Genomic DNA, 24,376 nt, shown 5'->3' with positions numbered 1-24,376 from the left:
TGTCCAGGAATCCTTCCAGAGGAACAGATGAAACCACTTGAGCTCCGAGAGGTGGAATGACGTCGGAGAGTGAACAGGCATGGTAGTAACTAAGGTAAGGATCCAGGTCGAGGAGGAGAGCGTGTAGGAGTGAGCAGGCAGGTTGGAACCAGGAAGCAGCAACAGCTGACAGGTGAACAGACCTGAACAGAGACCAAAACAGCATGAATCCAAAAATCCAAAAACGAGCATGAGCAAAGTCAAGAAGCAAAATACAAGGAGAGCCTGAATACGTCATGCACCACTGTGGGCGACGGAACGATCTGGCAATGACTGGCAGGAAGACCGGGGTAGACATACTGCAGGTGTGTGTGATGATAGGTTAATTGCTGTCAGCTGCTCCAGCAGTGCCCGCCCAGGAGAAGGAGGAGGAGGAGGAAGGCCACACCTCCCAACACACTGACAGACTAAACAAACAGGGAAAAACACACAGGAGACAAAAGGGCAGGGAAACAGAGGAAACACAAGGAAAGACAGACTGCCAAAGTGATATCATGACAGTAAGGTTGAAACAAGCTGAGAAGTGCTAATATTGAACCGGGTTATTGTTTTAATATTGTTACTCATTGAATGTTGGATCCAAATATTGAGAATTGAGATTTTGAGATATTGATATTAGGGTGCACCCAGTCAGAGAACATAGTGGGTAAAACTCAGTGGTTCAAACCCAGAGTGTGACAAAAGAAAGATTTTGTTGCTGAGTTGAAACTGAAGCATCTTTGTGCAATTGATCTCTTTACTGAACTCATGGGTATTCATTTTGTTTGTTTGTTATTTTCTAAAATACAAGGTACCAGTTTATAGCTTTTTGTCTATTGTGGTCTTTTGATATTGCAAATAACTTTTTCTGCCTCCTGTTCGAGTTTGGTATCTTCTGATTCTAGCCCAGTATAATTATAGTGATAGGAGCTGTGTGCTACACAGGCAGTGCACCACTTGGGTTGAATCAACGAACTGGCGACGAGGGTCTGAGATGTCCGGGTATAAGTGGTGCGTTGATCATCTGATTACTACTCTCCTGAGAGAACGGCAGAACTGAGCCCAAAACAAAGGAATCCAAGGAACCAGTATCCCTCAAGATTTTAACTGGCACTCTTGCAGGACACCCTACCAACCACAAAAACCCAGCAGACACAAACGGAAGGTAATCTGAAAGCTTACCCTGAGTACCTGCTTTCACATCTACCCGGCCGCAAGACAAAGAAGAACTCGGCACCGTACGAATAGATGCGGCCAGCGCGGTAGATCTAACATTCACATCTCTATTACGCTTGTTCTTTACCCTAAGCGCAGGACATTCAGCTTCCTAGTGCCCCTTTTCCTTACAATAATTACATACTTCAACATCTGATTGTCCCCCTGACAACCGTTCTGGCCTAGCAGCCCAGTCATCTGACCACTTCCCTGAACCCACTTTAATATCATCATAGACATCATAGACATGGGACACAAAGTCAACCTTGTGCGTCAGGACATACTCATCTGCAAGCGCAGCAGCCTCGGCAGCGGTTTTGACTTTACGTTCATTAATGTAGATAGCCACATTGCTCGGCAGAGAATTTTTAAACTGCTCCAAGACCATCAAATTGTTATCAAAAGTTTTGACTTCAAGAGCCGTACACCACCGATTAAAGTGAGTACCCAACTCCCTGGCAAACTCCATATGTGTCTGCTTATCCGACTTTTCCCACGTTCTGAACCTCTGTCTTTAAGCTTCTGGCACCAACTCGTATGCTTTTAACACAGCAGCCTTGACTGAAGAGTGATTTTGGCTTTCACCTACAGGAAGGGAACAATACGCTACTTGAGCCTTGCCGGTTAAGACACATTGCAGCAGCAGCGTACGCTCAGAATCAGGCCAATTTCTACTGTCAGCTACCCGCTCAAACAGCAACAAAAAGGTATCAGGATCACTCTCACAAAACCTGGGAAGCAGGCGCAAATTGCCAGCCACATCAAACCGTGAACACTCTGAAGACACAGGAGCAACATTGAAAACAGAGTCCGCTGTGACCCGACCATCCCGAATCAAACTTAGCTTGTACTGTTCCAACTCAATGGTTCTAAGTTCTGTCTCGTGCTTAACCTTTTCTACAGCCAATTTCTCCCTTTCAACTTGCTGCTGAAGCCTACCATGCTCTAACTGTAACAACAGCAGTTCCTTTTGCTGCTCAAAAGTTACGCCAGGACTTAGACCAGCAACACCAGGAGCAGACAACTCAGCTTGTGGCGGTACTGAGTTCCCCAGACTTTAGTTTTTCAGTCAGAAGACTGAAAAACAGTTCCCATCCACATAATAATATAAAATAACATGCCTTCTTAATAATAATGTAGGGACCTCACGAGACAAAGAGCCTTGGCCTACGTGGGAAATCAGAGACCTGATCACAGCAGGGGACCTAACTGCCCAGCTCTTAAAATTTCGCATCTACATGTGAAATTTCATTTTGAACCCAAACAAGCAGCCCCATTGGTTGAGGCTAACAGGAAATGTGGGGTCTTTCCGGTGAAACGCCCACTATTCTCACAGGAGATATAGGCACGCTCACCTGAATCTCGCCCCTTTCCACTGCGACTCACGTTGCTATAGGAGGTACCCAACGCTGCGGCGTTCACCTAAAGACCGAGCCACATTTTCTGACCTCGCTGGACGAGTTAAGATAATGTTGTGTCCATCAGACTTTGATCCACATCCCTGCAGAAGGAAGACTACAGCCCGGCTTCACCAAGGAAGCCGAGGACAACCGTTCTTCATCAAAGGAAACGAGCGCACCGCCTTTTCCTTCATTTCTGGCTGCTTTCCCCTCCGCTGCCACACGGAGGTCCAGCCCGCCGTTCATCAGACGTCCAGACCACCATACCTATAGAAGGAAGACCCGGATCCGCGTCCTTCACCAAGGAAGAGACGATCGCCCCGCCGTCTTCACATCAGCTGCTTCCATCCGCTGCCACACGGAGAGCCAGCCCTGCCGTTCTTCCCCCGCTGACGAGCATCATAACGGCCCGTTATTGTCCGAGCCAGCGCGACGCCGCCGGACCAACTAACGACGATCTACTCCACTATCGCTCCGAAGAAGCGATTCAAGTAAGAGGCTTGTGTCTGGGCAGAGACTAGTGAGATTGTATATTCCAATAAATTAATAACTATTGTTGATGTATCCTGAACGTACGGACCGCCGAGTCCGTCTGTTGGTTTTGTTTATTTAACTTGCTTTGCTCTGCTTTGCTTGTTTATGTTGCTTTGTTTACTGTTGCTGACTGTCTGATTACTGTGTGCTCCTTGTGTTAGCTCCTGCCAAACGTGAAGATCTGTAGCTGTAGTTTATTATTAAAAGACCAGTGCACGGCTGACTAACGAGCATCTGAGTAATAATAACCCAGCTAGTACATCTCTCGCGCGGCAGTTAGGATTCCTGCTGCTGCGGTGTTTACTGTTTTGACTGTGATACTGTTTTCAGGCGCTCCCCGCCTTTCTTTCCTCCACTTCTACCACACACAAACAAACACTTTGCCGACACGCGGGATCCCCGTCCCGTTCGTACGCAGTCGGTAATTTCCGTGGCGCTTCGCCACCAGAGCACCTCCTCCCTCGTGACGTAACCACTTCCGTGGTGACGCCGCCTCGGGGTTTCCCTTGCTCCTCCCACACACGCACACACGTAGATACGCCTCCTCACGTTCCCACCTTACTGATCACGCGGGACTTTCACATCCCGTTTGGGCGTGGTCTGTAACGTTCGAGCAACCCCCTCCCTCGCGTGACGTAACCGCTTACGTGGTGACGCCACCGTGAGCTTCCCCTCTTGCTCCTCCTACACTCACACACACATAGACACGCCTCCTCACATAGGCTCACCCCATTACCTTATAGGACACGTGGGGGTCACACCCCCGTTCGTGCGTGATCTGTAACGTTCGAGCAACTCCTCCCTCACGTGACGTAGCCACTTACGTGGTGACGTCCACTGAGGGCGTCCTTTGCTCCTCCCACACCACACACACACACAGACACTCTTCCTTCACACCTCAACACATACACATTTGCATTCACACACACATCTCTCTCTCTTACACACACATCTCTCTCTCTCCCGCACACACATTTTCTTTTGCTTTTGTGTTTTGTTTAATTCTAGTTTAGTGCTTAGAGCTGCATTGTAGGACATCCATTTGTTTATTAAAAGTGTTGTTAATTAGTAATTACTGCTGTGATAAACTGTTGATTTAGATTAATGTTGTTAGAGTGTTTATTGTTGATTAAGATTACTGTATGTAAATAAATGGTCTTATTTTAAATAGCAGTTGTCTGTGTTTATTGTGCATTCATATTGTAATAACAGCTGGTTATGAGAGTTAGTGCTCGGATTCACCCTTCGCTATTCACCTCCTAAGTGTAAAGTAGTGTTAAAATACTGGCCTTTGGAGGGAATATATCCCCTTATGAGACTGGATTAACGTTTGGTTATTGGTCCCTGATTCCAGGGTGGTGCCCCGTTCATTATTAATGTTGATTAATAATTCTTATTAATAATAATAATTCTATGAATATTATTTATTAAATTAGCTAATAACCAAACCTGTTCCATTTGTAAATCCCTTACAATAATAATGAACAAATGCCTCTATATTAACAAACAATTAAGGAAACTGAAATATTGGTTTGTGTTTTTCCTTTTACCCTCCTTTAAAGTTTTCCCAAATAAAATACACTAAAAGAAATGGGTATAAAGGGTTTCATTGAAAATCAACAAATGAATAGAATACAAAAATACAGCCTGCAGGCGTTAGGCTATCGTAAGGCAAGCCAGCTGTTGCACAAATAACACCTAATCGTCCCAGTGCAGGTAACCCAATTGGTTGGCACTTAACTTGTTTCCCCAACTAGGAGTCAACACTCTCAACAAACAAAACACAAAGATCACAGAATCCCAAAAGGGCCCAAAACAGACCAGAGTTTCTGGTAAAGCTGATAACACATGTTGCATTGAGTGAAGGAGAGATCAGAATGACCCTGGGTGTGCAGTTTCCCTCCTCTTTTAAGCCCTACAGAAAGGGCGTCGTTACACCCTGATTGGCCAAGAGGGGAATGCACCAAGCTGCTCTCAACTATCATTTAAGAGCCAGTCCCCACACCCTGCGCAACAGGTGAACTGAATAACCCTCTAATCACTCAGCAACTCAACCAAAAAAACACCAGGGAAAAGGGAAACAACAGCAAACACCAGAGAATTGGCAGCTGCCACACCCTGCTACATCCAGATGTGTGGATTCTTCTAACACGTTAGCGAGCTGAAATAACCCCCTAATAGTCATAATTAAATACCATGTTGTCTGGTTCACTGTGGTCTGATTAGTCTAACTTCTTTAACGCATTAACACAACTTGTGATTTTGAGGTCGTAGCGAGCTCAGTTTTAAAGCTCGAGTGAAGATACTGGTATCATATGAAACTAGAACACCTAATGAATCCATTGGTAATATACCAATTTGTCTGTTCTGTAGATTTCTCCTCAATTCACCTCTGAAGGTTTCTACAGAGGGGTTTGTTCATGTATCATTCACAGCTTTTTATAACTGTTGACAGTATTTTCTGATTTATGGAATGATAAAAAGAGACTCCCTCTGTAAAAACCTTTGACTCTAATATGTCAATGTTCAGCAAATTAGCACATAAATGATAAGATAATGCATCATATACATAATTAAACAAAGGATTTCAGAAAACTTGTAATATAAAAACATGATTAATCAACTGAGGAAGTTTGATGGTGGTATTTATTCGTTAAAAATGTCCTCTGTTCAGCTCGGGTGTCTGCCCTTAACTGAACATTAAAGGAGCATTCTTGATCTTTTTGCAAAAACAAACATTTATAGTTGTTTAGAAAAGCAAGGGTACAAGATATTTTAGCTTCTTTAGCCACGCTATGGATGCAGCTCGATGGATGCAGCTCCATGGATGCAGCTCCATGGATGGAGCTCTATGGATGCAGCTTGATGGATGCAGCTCGCTGGATGCAGCTCCATGGATGCAGCTCCATGGATGCAGCTTGATGGATGCAGCTTGATGGATGTCGGTGTTGGCCTCAGTTGGTCGAGTACTTTAGTTCAGACTGAAATATCTCAGCAGCTGTTGGATGGATCTGGTGCCCAGAGGATGAATCCTGCAGACTTTGATGCCCTGTATCTCTCTCGAGGAGCCACCAGCAGGTCAAACCTTTTAGTTTTTCAGTGCAACTTTTTAACATCTATTTGATCGATTGGAGTTAGAGTGACTTTATAACAATAAATTCATAGTATTGGAGCAAACTGGGAGCTCCAGAAGGTTGATTGGTTCTGTAAAAATGAAATTAAATGAGTGTTGTAAACACGTTATCTGAACAGCCCTAACCCTAACGTATCTACTCACTGTTCTGGGTTGTCACTAGAACTTTAAGGCTGATGCAAGTCGTTTTAATGAGATAAAATACTGTTACAAAACAACACACTTTTAATTGTTTAATTTTATCAGCAGAACTTCAGTCTGAGTTGAGAAATGAGCAGAATGAGCAGAATAAATAATATTTTTTTTATTTATTTATTATTCATGAATACATGTTAATATATATACATTTTTTTATTTTTTATTTTATTTAATGAGTTATTAGATGTTTCTTATGCACTGAATTTCGGAGAACTGGATCACCCAGTTCAAACCAGTGCGTACCACAACAATAGACAACACTGACTACTGAGGTGGACATAGACATATATACATATACAGTATATGTATATATGTCTATGTCCACCTACATCCATTATGTCCACAACCACATCCGGAAATACTTCTTCTTCTTTGGTGAGATAAAATACTGTTACAAAACTACACACTTTTAATTGTTTCATTTTTATTTATCAATAAATAAAATGTATATATTAATACATATTAATATGCAGATTTTTTTATTATTTTTTTATTTAATTAAATGTTTCTTATGCACTGAATGTGGGAGAACTGGATCACCCAGATCCCTCGCAGTCATTTAGAAGGAAAAAGTCAATTTTTCCTTCAAGATGAATGACACATTCAACGGATTTTTTTATCTATAATAAATCAGATTGTTCATTATATGTGGGATAAACCGGAACCCCCGGAGAAAACCCATAAAGCACATTTATACCACAATAATAGACGACACTGACTACTGAGGTGGCACTGAGAGCTCAAGAATTCACATTCATTTAGAAGGAAAAAGTCAATTTTTCCTTCAAGATGAATGACAAATTCAAGAGATTTTTTTTCTCTATAATGAATCAGATTATTCACTATATGTGGGATAAACCGGAGCTCCCGGAGAAAACCCAATAAAGCACCTTAACGCCTCGTCACGGCGTTGAACATAGAGGTGAAGAACCTGCACATGCAGCAACACTCTCTCTGCGGTGTCTTAAGGTGACCTTTGACAGCGCGGGCAATATAGTCTCCAAGTCCTGGATCATCCGTTTTCAAGGACATCATTACACATGATATATTGCACCACTTCTTACAAAGGTCCCGGCAAATGATCTTTTCGAGGTTCTCGAACGTTGTCAGGTCGCAATCAAAATCGATACCCTCGAGTTCGGCCCACGTTCTCTCAAGAAGACCCCCGATGAGGTCCTTGACGTTTGAAAGGGACCAGCTGACTTTGGCCTTCTTGAAGATCCTCGACACGAGCCTCTCCATGAGGACCTCGACGCACAATTTGTTTTGTTTGTCCCGCGCTTGCCGTGCGAAGTCTTCACGACTTATCGTCATGGTTACTTGGCGAGGCGGTGCAGCGATGGCGACAGGTTTGTTGGCCCTGAACTCAGCGGCCATTATGGCGTCTTTCACCTTGTCGGCGAGGTCGCCCGCCTGAAAGATCTGCCACCATCTGGCCAGAGACAGGAAGTTGAGCACCTTCCGCCTCAAGTCAGCGAGAATGTTTGCACGTATCACCGGCTCGGGGATGATCTCTGGCCCGTCTGCGATGTGCGTGTAGAGGAGTTCACTCAAGAGGTTTGTGAAAACCAATACTCGATCGGCGGGAATGTTTAAGCCCGGAGAAGCAAGTCCCAGAAGTTTGCGTGTCTCTTGCTTTTTAAGCAGAGAGTTAAACTTCTTTATGAGAGCATTCACCGACTCCTGGCTGGGAACTTTCTTGCCGCGGTGGAAACTCTTCGTTATTTGTGCAACGATTCGATGGAACCACGCTTTGGCAAAACACTTTCCCAAAAGCTTCTTGATTTTGCTCCAGATGCTTTTCTTAGAGCGTTTGCTCCTCTGTTCTGACGGAGTCGGGTCTGCAGCATCTTCAGCGATGGTCCGAGTGATGTCCTCTGCAACGTCTTCAATCTCCCGAGAGTTTTGAGACTGCAGCAGCGTGTACTCAGAGTCTGGTACGTCAACCAAGAGACGTTGTGTGATATCATTCAACTCATGTCTGATGATATCTTCGATCGAATTAGTTTTTTTCATCTCAGTCACAACGTCTGATGAAACGTCTTCTTCGTACGACTCGATATCTTCCAGGACCAGTTCTTTGACAGCGGACAGACCTGCCCTGTGCTTGCGTGGTCGAAGTGAAAACACAGTGGGCATCATGGCGATGAGTGCCTGGAACACTTTGCAAGCATCCAGGATCATGCTGTTGAGTTTACTGGGTGGAGTGAAGCGCTGGATGACGCCCTCGGGACTGGAGAGGGCACTTTGGACGCTGTCTGAAACCTCTTGAGAGATCAAGCTCGTCAAGCTTCGTGAGCTGGGACACGACACCGAGGCGTCCACGCCCAGAGCTTCGGCAAAACACTCCCCGATCGTGTCGCCCAGATGGGTTTTGACGTCTTCCTCAGACACCGCGGTTGTGCTCCCGAGAGACTTCATGAAGTTCTTTAGCACCGTTGCTACGATGTCCAACATCAACTCTCCCATCATGGTCATGGCGGTATCATCTGGTCGGCAGGTTTTCAGTGATACCCACTGTTCTTCTGTCATCCCTTCAAAAAAGGAGCGTAACAGCTGGGTAATGGCAGGACGTACATTGAAGTCAGACATTTTGATGATTCAATGATACTGATTTATCCTCAGTTATATTCGCTGCCTCGTGGAGTTGGAGATGACTTCCCTGCTTCTTTCCGTGGATGTCTTCCTGTCTGGTTTGGTCCTAAAGGTTCAAATCAGCTTCTATTCATAAGCTCTCATTTCACACATCAAAGCCATTTTCATGACGTCACCTATGATGTCATAAAGCCATTAAAGCCATTCGAATTGCGTCATCACTTCACAGCGTTCCATGAGGGCCCCGCCCATTCCAGCAGCTACCGCAGCCCAGCAACCGTTGCTAGGCAACAGCTGCACCCTGCAAACATCCTCAGAGGGAGTTTTTCAAACAACCTTTTTAATTATAATAATTATGATTATTATTATGATTATTATTATCCACACATTAATATTACAGAACATTAGACGTTGTATTTGGAAGGGAATAACTACATTTTTTAAATTTTTTTTTTTTTATTGAAGATAATTCATTTACAAACATTAAGGCATTATAATCTAAACTCAATACTTCTAACATACAAGGCACAATTGGATAGGAAAGATAACTTAAATTATGAAAAAAATTATATAATAACAAAAATAAAAGATGGTAGAAAATAATTAAAGGAACAAAAAAAAGAAATGCATAAATAAATAAATATATAAGACTGCACTCTTCCATAGTAGCTCTAGGGGTCATCATCATATAGTTCAGTTCTTCATAAGCTCTGAGGAGACACTTTGCATGTTGTCCATCAAACTAGAGACCTAGAGCATTCAGAGGATGGATGGATCAAACTAGAGACCCAGAGCATTCAGAGGATGGATGGATCAAACTAGAGACCTAGAGCATTCAGAGGATGGATGGATCAAACTAGAGACCTAGAACATTCAGAGGATGGATGGATCAGACTAGAGACCTAGAGCATTCAGAGGATGGATGGATCAAACTAGAGACCTAGAGCATTCAGAGGATGGATGGATCAAACTAGAGACCTAGAGCATTCAGAGGATGGATGGATCAGACTAGAGACCTAGAGCATTCAGAGGATGGATGGATCAAACTAGAGACCTAGAGCATTCAGAGGATGGATGGATCAAACTAGAGACCCAGAGCATTCAGAGGATGGATGGATCAAACTAGAGACCCAGAGCATTCAGAGGATGGATGGATCAAACTAGAGACCTAGAACATTCAGAGGATGGATGGATCAAACTAGAGACCTAGAGCATTCAGAGGATGGATGGATCAGACTAGAGACCTAGAGCATTCAGAGGATGGATGGATCAAACTAGAGACCTAGAGCATTCAGAGGATGGATGGATCAAACTAGAGACCCAGAGCATTCAGAGGATGGATGGATCAAACTAGAGACCTAGAACATTCAGAGGATGGATGGATCAAACTAGAGACCTAGAGCATTCAGAGGATGGATGGATCAAACTAGAGACCTAGAGCATTCAGAGGATGGATGGATCAGACTAGAGACCTAGAGCATTCAGAGGATGGATGGATCAAACTAGAGACCTAGAGCATTCAGAGGATGGATGGATCAGACTAGAGACCTAGAGCATTCAGAGGATGGATGGATCAAACTAGAGACCTAGAGCATTCAGAGGATGGATGGCTTTAGATAGGTAGATTGACAATAATAATTTTATAATAATTTTTTTTCTGAGCAGTTTACACAACAGAAGTGCTCGCCATCTAATCACACGAAAAATGCAATTCTTGCAGAAATCTCCAAATGTCAAAAGTCGGGGTCTTAATGTGGTATTTTGGAGTGATTATTGATAATTTTTAGCAATTATTGAGTGAGAAAAAAAGGTTAAATTTAGCTATAAATCTGTGTAACAAATGGTATCAACCGCAAAAATTGCTGCAACAATTTATGAGACATAATAGAGCATGGGAATGATCATCAGATATATATATATATATATACAGTATATCATCATATATATCTTCAACGTCTGCAGAACCATGCTGCAGATGTTTTATGACTCGGGAGTTGAATTGGAGTCTGTGGTGGAGGTGGAGGTGGAGGAGAGGAGAATGCTGAGGAAACTACTCAGTATTAGAGACAACGCCTCTCATCCTCTGCACGCCACACTGGAGTCACACCAGAGCACCTTCAGCCGTAGACTGAGACCACCGAGGTGCACCACAGAACGCCACGGGAGGTCTTTCCTACCAGCGGCCATCAGATTTTATAACTCCTCCATCTTCTGCAGGACAACTGAAAACACCGGACACTGACAACAAATATAATATCAATATCATGTGCAATATCACTGTTCATTGTGTGCAATATTAATGTCCAACATGTCCAATATTACTTCTGTTCTCATCACATGCAATATTGCTTCTTTTTCTGTTTTTTAGCTTACTTTACCTTTTTATTTTATTTATCTTATTTACTACCCCCTTGACCCCTCTAAAGAAGACTAAAACGGCTCTATTGTGGGTCTCAGAGGGTTAAAACAAAGCCTAGAAAATGCCGTTGCTGAGCTTGTTAGTCGCCTCCTGACACCTCCAGGAGGATTTGTCGGTTACCTGACCCTGACCTTGCAGGTCCCTCGTGGGTCCAGCTCATCCTACTCATGCTCTGATCTTCTTTGTGTAACTTGTTCTCAACAGTCTTTTTTTAATCTTACTTTAAAAACCATTTTGGGGTCACATCCCGTGAACCGTTCTCTCCTTATCATTCGTTTCTTGTAATCTCGGTCAGTCCCTGACGTTCATTGTGCTCGGTCATCTCGATAAGCTAAATACCTCAATGTACGTGTAATGTAAATGTAAGATGGCATATTTCCTGTGGGTGGCCCCCACCTCAGGGCCCCTGGGCTGCAAATAGTCTCCATCAGGCGCACCACGCCCACGTGGCTCATTTCCTCCTATAGAACCTCCGCAGAGATCGGCCCCGGGCATTTTTCCCTGGGAAGCTCCCTGTTCCTCCTCCTGGCTGTTTCCTGAGCCGCCGCCGACTCTTTGAATAAACAGCTCGGTGTCCTGCGTCCCTCGACGGACAGACAAATAGACACTCACGGCAGCACATCGATCTTCTGTCTGAGGAGCGACTCCCATCACACAGCCCAGCCTCCTCCTCCCTTTCCTTTTCCTCCTTTTCTACAGTTCATCCTTCCTCTCCGCCCCTCCCTTTGTTATATTTAGGATCACTATAAATAATCACGTATGACTCAAGTTTCACTGTGACTGGATTCCTAAATAATACACTCTTAGGGAAGAACTAATAGTTTAACCCTCTGAGGCCCGTTTTTGTCTTCTTTAGGGGGGTCCAGAGAGTCTTTAGGTCGGCAACCTGCGTCTCTTCAGCTCCTCTCCAGTGGCTCCCTGTGGATTTATAAATATAGAAATGAATAACTGTTTGTTGTTTACATTTTCATTTTTATTTATCATAGTTGTAGGTCTATGGTACGACGGTATGACGGTACGACGGAGTATTAGGGCCACATTGAGGAAAAAAAATAAATCTGAGATTACGAGAATAAAGTCATAATATTATAAAGTAGTAATTTTTACGCGTTATTTTTTTTTCTCGTAAAGTTATGACTTTATTCTCGTAATATTACGACTTTTTTTCTCTTAAAGTTATGACTTTATTCTCGTCATAACACAACTTTATTTATTTATTTATTTTTTCCGGGTGACCAGCGCCCTCAGAAGATGGCAGTCTAGGCGACCTACGCCTTAAGCTGTCCCTGAGGCCTCGTGCTTCATGATAAATGCTCCCGTTTATTTAGCAAAATCAATGTAGGGTTCTACCACACCGGAGAGATGAGACACTGACAGCACACAGTGGAGGATAAAACGTTACGTGGACAGAAAGCACAGAGTCTTGACATCAATGCACCTGTTCAGAATGAAGTGTCACATTGTTGCTGATGTTTGCCAGAGAAGAGGTGAGTTGGAAATGACCTGAAACCAGAGCCTTATTCACCGGGGAGCGGCGGCGGTGGACGGTCGGGTGTCTGCTGTGGATCTGTCCGACAGCTCGCGGTGTCAGTCAGAGATGTGTCCTCGTGGTCTGTGCTCTGTGTGTCCTATCACCGGCAGATAGACGTATCATGTCTGTCAGCTCGACCCCCGCTGTCACCGATTCCTCCGAGGCTCCGAGGCCCCCGAGAGCTTCCCCCCACTGCGTCTGGAGAATGTTCCTCCAGAACGCACACACACACATACACACACACACACACACACACACACACACACACACACACACACACACACACACACACACACACACACACCACCCTCCATCCTTCCACTCCTTTCTTAGGACGTCACCTCCTTCCTCCCTTTAACCTTTGACCCCTTGTCCTCCCCATCCATTCTGAAAGGGGAAGGCAGAGGAAAGAGGCAGAACCTCCTGACACTGAACCTTTTCCAGAAACACACACACACACACACACACACGTGCGCTGTACTTACAGCTCCAGATGCAGCTCCACTCGGTACCAGGCTTCTGATAACAAGGTGTGGAGCCATCATTACTCTCATGTCAGGCCTCCTCCCACACTACACAGACTACACAGACTATTCACTGTGCTGAGCAGAACAGAGCAGCAGACATGGAAGACCATTTTCCTGATGAAAGATTCAAAGTTCTCACTTCAGTCACTTCGTTAGATATCGCAGCTAAACATCATCTAAATATGCAAATGCTTCCCGCAGGCCGGAGCTGCAGAGGGAGAACCATGGGAAAGGTTAAGGCAGGTTCTGCGTTCTGGTTTTTAGCGCATTATAAAGCAGCCTGGAATCAGTCTGCCCTGATCTCTCCAGAGTGAAGGTGATGGAGGTGGAGGTGGTACCTCCAACACGCTCTCATCCCAGTTCATCACACATACTGACGCTCTGTCAGACCTCTCGGCGTCACTCTTCGGTCGACGAAAACACGTTCTTAATGTTGTGAATTAAACACAAAAACACTTAGTTAGGTTTAGGAAAACAGTTGGGCTTAAAATGACTACTTTGTTTTTACAGTGCAAATGTGACCTGACGTGAACACGGGACACAAACGAACAGCTGATTGTAAAAGTGAAAGTGAAATGTGCAAGCACGGGACACTGACAGCGGCCTCCTGGATGAAAGCCTTGTATTGTTGGACACGTACACCTCCCCACCCATCCGTCTGTCCGTCCGTCCGCCCTGTGTGTTTCTTTCACTCTTTAAACTACATCACCACATCACTTTCTCTGTTTACTGTTAACTTTTTTAACTTTTTTGTAGTTAATGGAAAGCCCTGTGACACATGTCAAAGTCGTGTTGAAACACAACATTTCAGAAAGAACAACAACCTTCCAGAGGCCTGGACTACGAAGCAGGATTTGGCGTTAGCGAGGTAACTTCAGGGTTAACCCTTCAGGGTATTCAGTCCTACGAAGCTGGATCATTTCTTACCGGGGTAGATCGCCATGGTAACTGATGCTGAACAGCTAACCTGCTCCGGAGCAGAGCCAGATGGAGAAACCCTGAGTTGATAACCAGCGTCGTAGGACCGTTTAGCGTGATCTCGGTTGTTAGGGTTAGTGAAGCCAGATAACGAGGAGATACCCTGGGTATGTTTTACTCGCTTCGTAGTACAGACCTCAGGAAACACGACCTCTTGACCCTCGGGCCATTGTATTCCTATAGTGCTGCCATAAATAACATTATATTTCACTTGGTGTGAACATCATACAGCTTTAATGAGGAGCTGGAACAAGCTGAAATAGAGTATGTACTGTATTTTACAGTCACAAAGTGTGGAATAACATGATTGTTCCATGCTTGAAGCGATAACTTGAAGGAGAAATAAAATTGACCCTTTTAAAGAACCGCAATTAATTTTCATTTTTCTGCAATGTGTCATAGAAAATAAGCTTTTTGGCGTTAATGAAATTTGTGACATGTCCATCCAGCTGTTACTCAGAGAACATCGTTAAATCCTGAATCCTGAGTCACAACTATCTGTCACAATAAGAAGAGGAAAGTTTCACTCATGGCAGTAAATCTGCTCGGAGCTGATAACAGAAAATGCTCTAAATAACGGGGAGGATTAGAATCGTATCTGTGTGTGACGGTACCATGAAGGTCTGAGGGTCTGGGAGAGAAGCAGCGAGGAGCACCGAGGTGGGAGGCGTGAGCCCGGAGAGGAGGAGATGTGTAAGGGCAATGCTATGTCAGATGAGGAGTGTGAGGAGAGGAGGGGGAGGATAGTGAGTGTTTAAAGGAGACCCAGAAGGTGCTGAGGAGGTTACGGGTGGGGAGTTGGGGAGGTGGGGGGGGCACAAGGAAGAATGCTCTCTCACATTCCTGGCATGCCCGCCTCATTGTAGCGGGCTAATGAGGCGAGGGAGGGAGCGATGGCCGGCTCGGGTCCAGAGAGAGAGGAGGACAAAACCACCGGAGAGCCGGCCCGGCACGGAGCTGAGCTCACGGCTGAGGAATCCCAAACGCCGGACATGAGAGGGCATGGCACGGTTCCAACAGCACACACACGCACGCACGCACGCACGCACGCACGCACACACACACACACACACACACACACACACACACACACACACACACACACACACACACACGTATAGTTGGTGTGGTATGGTTTAATGTGGCCAATCTAGAAATGTCTTAACCAACAACTCTCTATTGCTATCATTGGTTAGAGATCAGAGGTCAGCGACCTGCGTCTCTTCAGCTCCTCTCCAGAGGCTCCCTGCGGATTTATTAAAAAAATTAGTGGAAATGAATAACTGTTTTGTGTTTACATTTCCATTTTTATTAATCATTGTTGTAGGTCTATGGTACGACGGTATGACAGAGTATCAGGGCCACATTGAGGAAAAAAAATAAATGGGAGATTTCGAGAATAAAGTCATAATATTATAAAGTAGTAAATAATTGTTTTAAAGTTATGACTTTTTTCTCGTAATATTACAACTTTATTTTCTCGTAAAGTTATGACTTTATTCTCGTAATATTCTGACTTTATTCTGTAAATCTCAGATGTTTTTTCCCTCTATGTGGCCCTAATACTCCGTAGTACATTGTCTCTTTGGCCCTCACTGCATTAGACTTATATTCTATATACTTAGACTATAAACTGTGTTACCTTCATCACAATGATCACATGTTTTGCGGCTCCAGACAGATTTTATTTTATTTTATTTTACAGTAAAGGTTGCTGGGCCCTGGGTTTGGACTAGAGGCGCGAAGCTCCGAGGGTACCTGCATGCATGACTGTCAGCAGCAGCCGTCCTGATTCCTGCAGCCGGTCAGAGGAATGTCATGTTAGCTTTAGTGCTTCCAGAGTGGTTTGATCCGAGCGCTCCTCGTTAGAGTTCACCCTCCATTAGCTCCATGTGGTCGGGATGATGCACCTCATCAGGCCAGCTGGGTCCCAGATCAGTGAGAGGATGACAGACGGAGGGAGGGAGGAAGGAAGGATGTGTCACAGAGCTTCCTGAGTTGGTTCTCTTGTCATTGGCCTGCTTGTCAGATGTGACTCACGAGTAGGAAGGATGCTCTTCATCCACTCTGCTGATCAACTACTTTGAGTCCCAGACTGCTTGTTGGCTTTTACCACTGCAGGTTGAACAAATTAGTATCTGCTTTTTAACAGCTTTTAGGACGTAATGATTTAAATGAGGGACATATTCAAGTGTTCGTACTGGGAAGTTGATTTACCTCAAAAAAAATAAATAGGTCCTCTAATTCTCTCTTTTAATATTACAACTTTTTTTTCTCGTAAAGTTACGACTTTTTTCCTCATTAAGTTATGATTTTATTCTCGTAAAGTTTTGACTTTATTCTCGTAAAGTTTTGACTTTATTCTCGTAAAGTTATGACTTCATTCTCGTAATATTACGACTTTTTTTCTCATTAAGTTCTGACTTTATTCTCGTAATATTACGAATTCTTTTCTCGTAAAGTTATGACTTTAGTTAACTATGACATATTCAAGTGTTCGTACAAGAAATCAGACACATAATCAGACCTATGAACAAACTCGAGCAGTCCCAGAGGGCGAGTTCTAACAGTATAAGTACGTAGGCCGACATGTATGCGGAGAATTCACAGCAATCTTGAGATCAGTTAGTGAACGTTTTTGGAGATCTGCAGTCCGAGCGTGACTCCTGGTGTCTTTGAAGCTCAGTCTCTAAAGCTCGTTATTAATGACTCCTCGCTGTTCCGGTGGCAGGAAACACCCAGGAAAACCTCCACACCCTCTGATGTTATCTCTCCTATTTGTTTCCCAGACTTCCCATCAGCAGCAGCAGCCGTGTGGAGCTTTTGCATCACGTCCCCAAAAAGAAGCACAATAGCATGCTAGACGATTACAAAGATCTTTTTGAGAAAACAGTTAGTTGTTGTTGCATTCGGAGAAGGATCTGGATTAAATCGACCCGTCAGTCAGTCAGTCAGGGGAGATCTGGAGCGAAGTGAATAGAAGGCGTAGTAGAAGTGCCCTGAAAGCAATTCCTGGGACGTTTGTGAATGTCCGTCGTCATGGCTACAAGCGACTGAGTCAACCTTGGTGTTTCCTGCGGGGCAAAAAAAAAAAGGCAGACTTTAATCCAGAAGTCAAACACGACGACCAGCTGGACCAATGTGCCCATTTCTGGAGTAAATTAAACCATCATTGTGGGCTAATGGAGAAGGAATGAATTCATATTCATCATTTAAAACTTGAGAAAAGACACAACTAAGACGGGTTGATTAAAGTTTCTCTTGCTCATGCACGTGACGCTTTTAAAATAATAAGGGATTTTAAAGGAATACTTCACCCACAAAATGATCCTTTGTACTGTATATCAGTTACTTACCCCCGTTATCTTGAGTTCCTCCACAGCAAACGGTGATTATACTGCACGAGTTGTGTGCAACTTTGTAAATGGATGTTTTAATATCATTTTGCTGTCGTTAAACACGGCTCCCACTTCAATTCATCAACACTTTTCAACGACTTTCAGCAACGTATGTTTAGAGCGTTTTCCTACGATTGTCCACACAATTTATGCTCCAGTCTTTTCAGACTACTTATTTAGGCTTAGGAAAAGATCGACTTGGTTAGGTTTAGGCAACAAAATTACTTAGTTGGGTTTAGGAAAAGATCGCAGTTTGGGTTAAAAAAACACTGCAAGTGCCGTAACTTAAGTACGGAAGTTACTTGACTAAGTTTAGGAAAAGATCGCGGTTTTAGTTTAAATAACTCCGGAAGTGTCGTAACTTAAGTACAGAAGTTACTTCACAACAACTACTTAGTTAGGTTTCGGTAAAGATCTCGGTTTGGGTTAAAATAACTCCAAAAGTGCCGTGACTTAAGAACGGAAGTTACGTGACAAAAATTACTTAGTTAGGTTTAAGAAAAGATCAACTTGGTTAGGCTTAGGCAACGAAACTACTTAGCTTTAAGAAAAGATTGCGGTTTGGGTTAAAATAATATCGGAAGTGGTGTAACTTATGTACGGAAGTTACGTGACAAAAACGACTTAGTTAGGTTTAGGAAAAGATCGCAGTTTGGGTTAAAAAAACACCGGAAGTGCCGTAACTTAAGTACGGAAGTTACTTGACTAAGTTTAGGAAAAGATCGCGGTTTGCGTTTAAATAACTCTGTAAGTGCTGTAACTTAAGTACAGAAGTTATTTCACAACAACTCCTTAGTTAGGTTTAGGTAAAGATCGCGGTTTGGGTTAAAATAACTCCAAAAGTGCCGTGACGTAAGTACGGAAGTTACTCGACTAAGTTTAGGAAAAGATCGCGGCTTGAGTTAATAACTCCGGAAGTGTCGTAACTTAAGTACGGAAGTTATTTGACTAAGTTTAGGAAAGATCGCGGCTTGAGTTTAAATAACTCCGGAAGTGTCGTAACTTAAGTACGGAAGTTACTTCACAACAACTACTTAGTTAGGTTTAGGAAAAGATCGCGGTTTTAGTTTAAATAACACCGGAAGTGTCGTAACTTAAGTACAGAAGTTACTTCACAACAACTACTTAGTTAGGTTTAGGTAAAGATCCCGACCTCCTCGCTACACGGCGTTTGCTGCCGTCAATACTTCCCGGTTCACAATTCACGTGGATTACATACCGATTGATTTCGTGCTGACCATCACGAGAAACAAAAGTGAAATGTGTCTGCTGTGCGACCGGGCTGCAGGTTCACATGAAGACCTGCTGAGTCTGTGAATCTAAACAGGCCTTTTCCCGTGATCAAACAGCGCTGATGTGACTTCAACCCCGCGTCCTTGAGTCATGGACCGTTTTAGGAATGAATCAAAAACCAAAGGGGGGAACACATTGTCTCACAGCTTCCTTTGTTATTCAAAGTGTCCCGGCAGAGACGGCGAGTCCAGAGCTGTGCTGGGATTGGACTGGTCTGGGTCTGCCCCTGGTTTCCTCATGATAAGGGGAGAGGCAGTGTGGGCAGAGCTCCTGGGCTGCTAACTACCAGCTGAACATTTGGACTGAGCACAGCATCAAGCCACTACTGTGGGAGAGAGCGAGAGAGAGACAACGGTATACAGCCAAGGAGACCACAGAAACACTCTCTACCTCCCCCCCTAACTCCCCCAACCCAAAATCCCTGAAAGTCTGCACAGAGAGAGACAGACAAACAAAAGCATTCTTGGCTTTCAGTTTAAGAGAAGAAAAGTTTAACAATACGTTGGGGCGAGATCATTTACTCGAGATAGAAATCGAAGGAGAAAGGCGTGACAGGACGGCTCCAGACTTTTGGGTTCATCATCATCCACCACAGAAGAAGAAGAAGTAACGGATAGTCGCTGCATGAAGGATCCATCCATCTGAAACAGGATGAGAGCCACTGTGAGGATCACGTGGCTGCTGCTGCTTCCACTCAGTGAGTACAATTTAGTTTAATAGCAACAGTGGCTTTTCTCTATTTGGATATATTAGAGGATGTGCATGGTTGTTTTTTGGGGAGTGAAAGCAGGAGTGGTGTCTTTGTGCAGCAGCATTTAAAGCTGCAAGAAAACAGACAATGTGAAGAATAATCTGACTTAATGTAGAAATACTTTATCATTGAGAAGTGAAAGTATGCAGTATTTCATAAGGAAATTTAATTTTTTCCCAGCTTGGGAACCACTTGTTGCATTTGTATTTTCTGAGGTCATAATATTATGTTTTCTATGTATAATTCTGGCACCATATCTAGTAACTATAGCTGTCGAATACATGCAGTAATAAAGGACAGGTAGTATGTACTTACTACTAGACGGAGTGTAAATTCACCTGAACATAACTCACATTAGTAGCACAATAGTTTCCCACCTTTTCCCTACTCTGAGTTTTTATTTTCAGATCTTTTATATTAAAAAAAGCAGCAATATTCATTTTTAATTAATTAATATTTATGTAGATATACTCCATTACGAGTAAAAGTTCTAAAATTTGACCTAGCCTAAGTAAAAATTAAAAAAAGTAGGCTATTAAAACAGTAGAATATAATGTAGCTATGCTTAAACAACAGTAAAAGTACGTATACAGCATTGTTGTCAAGTACTTTTCTAAACTACGTTGCTGCTTTTATTTTTTCTAAAATTATTGATAGAAATGCAAATTATACATTGTATTTTTATTAAAGTATTATCCCAAAAAACGTACATAAAGTAGCAAAATGAAAGTATAATTTTGCAGACAAACAGCCCCTCTGACTGATTATAATATAATATATTTTGCATTATTAGAGTTTGACGAACAATGCATTGTATTCTCTATGCCTGTCATATAACGGGAGTGAAAAGTACAATATTTCCCCTCTACATGTAGTGGAGTAGAAATATGAAGGAAAAATAATCAAGTAAAGTAGCTCGTAATTGTGCTTCCGCTGAACGGTGTTATTTTATTATATTTGTTGGACTTACTGATGCATGAACGTGTGGAACTATAATCTGACGTACTTTAATCCAGTGGTCTACTCACGCTGTATCACTGAGAGGTGAAAGTACGCAGTATTACACAAGGAAAGGGAGACATACATTTAGAGAACTGTGGTGACCTCCAGCTTGGGAACCACTTGTTGCATTGTATTTTCTGAGGTCATAATATGTTTTGTATGTGCAATCCTGGCAACATATCTAGTAACTATAGCTGTCGAATACATGCAGTAGTAAAGGACAGGTACCTCAAAACTGTACTTAAGTAAGTATGTACTTAGACGGAGAAACATTTTATCATCTCGTTCCCTCGAGTTACTTCATAGAGCATTTCTTCCAATCATTCCTGACAGTCCACGCATCGCTGATGTACAGAGTGAAGTAATTCTGGTGGTACTACACTGTATAATGCTGAAGTTATTGAATATTTTTATAGCATCTCTTTTTGGCGTTGCACTTTGTCTCACGGCCGGCTGCACATAGAGACCGACATTATGCGTTATGTGTTGATTAAAACGAGGTTGTAGCTCGTTTTCTACCTCACTACGGTTACAAAGAGCCCTCGTTGGTGTTTTAACAACGTTTCTGTTATCAGTTATTGATCCTGGAAGTTTGAATCTGTCAATATCTTTCACACTTTACCGAAGTACATCACTCCGTACATCAGCGATGCGTGGACTGTCAGGAATGATTGGAAGAAGTGCACTATGATGTAACTCGAGGGAACGAGATAGAGTGATTTATGAAGGAGTTCTTGATGTGTGTGCGTGTTTTATGACGCTAATATACTTGTAACAGATGGGTGTTTATGGGATTCAAATACCAAAGATAGAGCAGTTACATAACATTTAAAAATGACATGAAGCACATGTCATATAAAGATAGAAGTTAGTGTTATAAAATCTCATAAATGCATCCGACTGATTGGTTTCTCGGCTCTGAGAAGACAGAAAGCGTCGGAGGAAGAGGGACAAACTTGTGCGACGTGCTGCAACAGGCCGGGGTTGCTGCCAGTCCTCCGAGTCCTCTTTGTCTTCTTTGTGCACAAATTGAGGAGTGCAAAATGCACGAGCATCTCCTCTAATTTAGTTTTTGTTGACCTGTTTGGGAAGCATCGTTGCTGTGTGGACTGTATGAAATCTGTAGGAGTCGGAGCTGAAACATCTGCCCCTCCACCTCCCACCATCCCACCGTTAAGAGCCCCCCCACTCCCTCCAAAGCTCCTCCAATAGCCGCCGTGTCTGTGGACACAAGGAGGCTGAATAATGAAGTCCCCCCCTCCTGACCTCTCCCCCGGCTGAGAGGCGAGGAAAGTGTTTTTCTTTAATTATGCACCTGCCGCTCTCTCACCACTCTGCAGTCTCTGGATTCAGATGGTGGGAGGCTTTTATTTAGTTTTGAGCGCGTGAAGAAAACATGTGACACGACCCTCAATCTGAAGGCTCGTCAGCACTTCTTCTTCTTTTTATTCTAAAAATAAAAAGCCTGACACATTTTTTTGTGCGTGTGAACGTTGCATCTGCGTTTGTGTGTTCAACGGTTATCAGTAGAGTACAAAGGCTGAACACCGACACTATCTTCACGTGTTTAAGTCACTTTTTGTGAGATCTTTCTAAAATGAGTGATTTATTTATCGTACTGAACAATCTGCAGTTTGCTTTTGTTGTTAAAACATCCATATGATAAACCTTCCTGACAGAAAAACACGGTCACCATCTGAATGAACTGCAGATGTCAGGATGCAACATCGGTCATTTCACCGTGGATATAGAGCATCAAGGAAAGAGACACTGTTGTTTTCCACACAGAGGTATCGATACTACTTTCACGTCTGCGCGCTAAATAATTTTTTGTGTCGTGGCCACACCGTAGAAATAGAATAGGAGTGATGGTACGTGTCCACAGCCTCCGTGCTTTCCACGCCCCCCATTCATTGTCTATGTAAGCAGCCGCGCAATGCATTCTGGTAGCGTGGCGTCGCGATTCGAGAGACTAGGCGTCACGACGCCCGCTCCTCATTTGCATAAAGTTGAGGGCTCGTCTACTTTATGCAAATCACGGGCATCCGACGCGACTCGCCGCCTCTCCAAACTCCCGAGAATCTTTTAAAATAAACGTTGTCGATCTAAAATAAAGACAGATTCGTCAACTGCATGGATTATTTCTCGCCTCAAATGTTTTCAGAAACACATTTCAGTGAATTATTTAAAATAAGAGGAGAAGGTTTCCAAACGAGCCTCCATACTGGTTCCGGTTTGAATGCTGGGAGCAGTAGCCAACGGCGGGAAAGCGTTCGTCCAATCAGGAGCCGAGTGCCTTGTTTCTAGGGACAGCACACCAAGCGTCCAATGCTGGGAAGCGTCGTGTCCCCTCGCGATAAAAAACGCCCCTGTGGGCATGTACCATAAGACTCAAAACATTGTGGAGGACGGGAGGAAAAGCAACCCACGGTGTTATTTTACACTAGTTGGTTACTTGTTATAATTTAATTCACATTCAGTATCACAATAACAAAAGAAGAAAGAAACATATTTTATAAATGATTTGGTAATGGTTTATTTCGGCCACTTACTCAAAGCTAGTGTCACACACGGCGAAGACGTTCAGACTGTGGAGTCATATAAATATCTTGGAACTGTGTTGGATTGTAAAGTTTCATATTAATACATCGTCAAACGACGTCAACAGAGAATCTATTTGTTGAGGAACTCTTTTAATGTCAGCGAGAGCATCTTAACTAACTTTTATTTTACCGAAAGTCTTTTAACCTTTTCTTTTATTTGTTGGCTTTAACCATTAAGGACAGAAAAAGCCTGTATAGCGTTGTTAAAGTTTGCTCCAAGATTACTGGAGTCCAACAGAGACTTGTGTTCCCTCTGGGAAGATCAGGTGGTTAAAGAAGACTAAAGAATATCATCAGTAAACGTCTTCATGTTCGGTCTCCTGAGTTCTCGTTGACGCCTTCAGGCCGCCGTTATCAGGCACGTCTGAGGAGAATTAACCGTTACTCCAACTCTTTTATTCCTTCTGTTATCACGTTATTAAACTCAGACGGGAGTCATTTCACGTGAGATTTTTATTGACAGTTTTTTAATGTCTGTTTATTAGATATTCGTTTTCTCTTTTTATCTATTTTATTATCTTATCTGCTTTCCTTCACCGACCTCTGTTTGTCAGTCGTACTGATCTGTGATTGACAACATGTTGGATGTTTGTCTGTGTGTGTTTGTGGGGTAAGCTGAGAATTGAATTGCCCTTCTTGGGATCAATGAAGGTGTCTGAATCTGAATCTGAATTAATATTTTGATCTCCCTCTTGATCCTCCACTGATATACATTAGAGTGATTCATTTAACTTTGGACCGTACACATTATTATTAGTAGAAGAACAGCTTTAAAAATGTG

The 24,376-nt window shown here is 43.2% G+C and overlaps 1 protein-coding gene and 1 long non-coding RNA gene across 4 annotated transcripts in view; one reads left to right on the top strand and one right to left on the bottom strand.

Moving 5' to 3' along the window:
* Nucleotides 1–11,357: 11,357 nt before the first annotated feature.
* Nucleotides 11,358–24,376, bottom strand: part of LOC119482392 — a 21,823-nt gene continuing 8,804 nt past the window's right edge. Inside the window, exon 3 of the long non-coding RNA XR_005205417.1 lies at nucleotides 11,358–11,370. This is a non-coding gene — a long non-coding RNA (uncharacterized LOC119482392). The remainder of the gene's footprint in view (nucleotides 11,371–24,376) is intronic.
* podxl (podocalyxin-like) overlaps nucleotides 19,488–24,376 on the top strand; it is a 21,622-nt gene continuing 16,733 nt past the window's right edge. For all 3 annotated transcript variants that reach the window (XM_037759838.1, XM_037759837.1, XM_037759836.1), the window contains exon 1: nucleotides 19,488–19,936. In XM_037759838.1, coding sequence (XP_037615766.1) covers nucleotides 19,891–19,936 — 46 coding nt within the window. In that variant the 5' untranslated portion in view covers nucleotides 19,488–19,890. The remainder of the gene's footprint in view (nucleotides 19,937–24,376) is intronic.

Source organism: Sebastes umbrosus, chromosome 23 (assembly GCF_015220745.1).
Source record: "Sebastes umbrosus isolate fSebUmb1 chromosome 23, fSebUmb1.pri, whole genome shotgun sequence".
NCBI classification, from domain to species: Eukaryota; Metazoa; Chordata; class Actinopteri; order Perciformes; family Sebastidae; genus Sebastes; species Sebastes umbrosus.
Note: the sequence above shows the minus strand (reverse complement) of the source record. Positions and strands in the feature narration are given on the sequence as shown.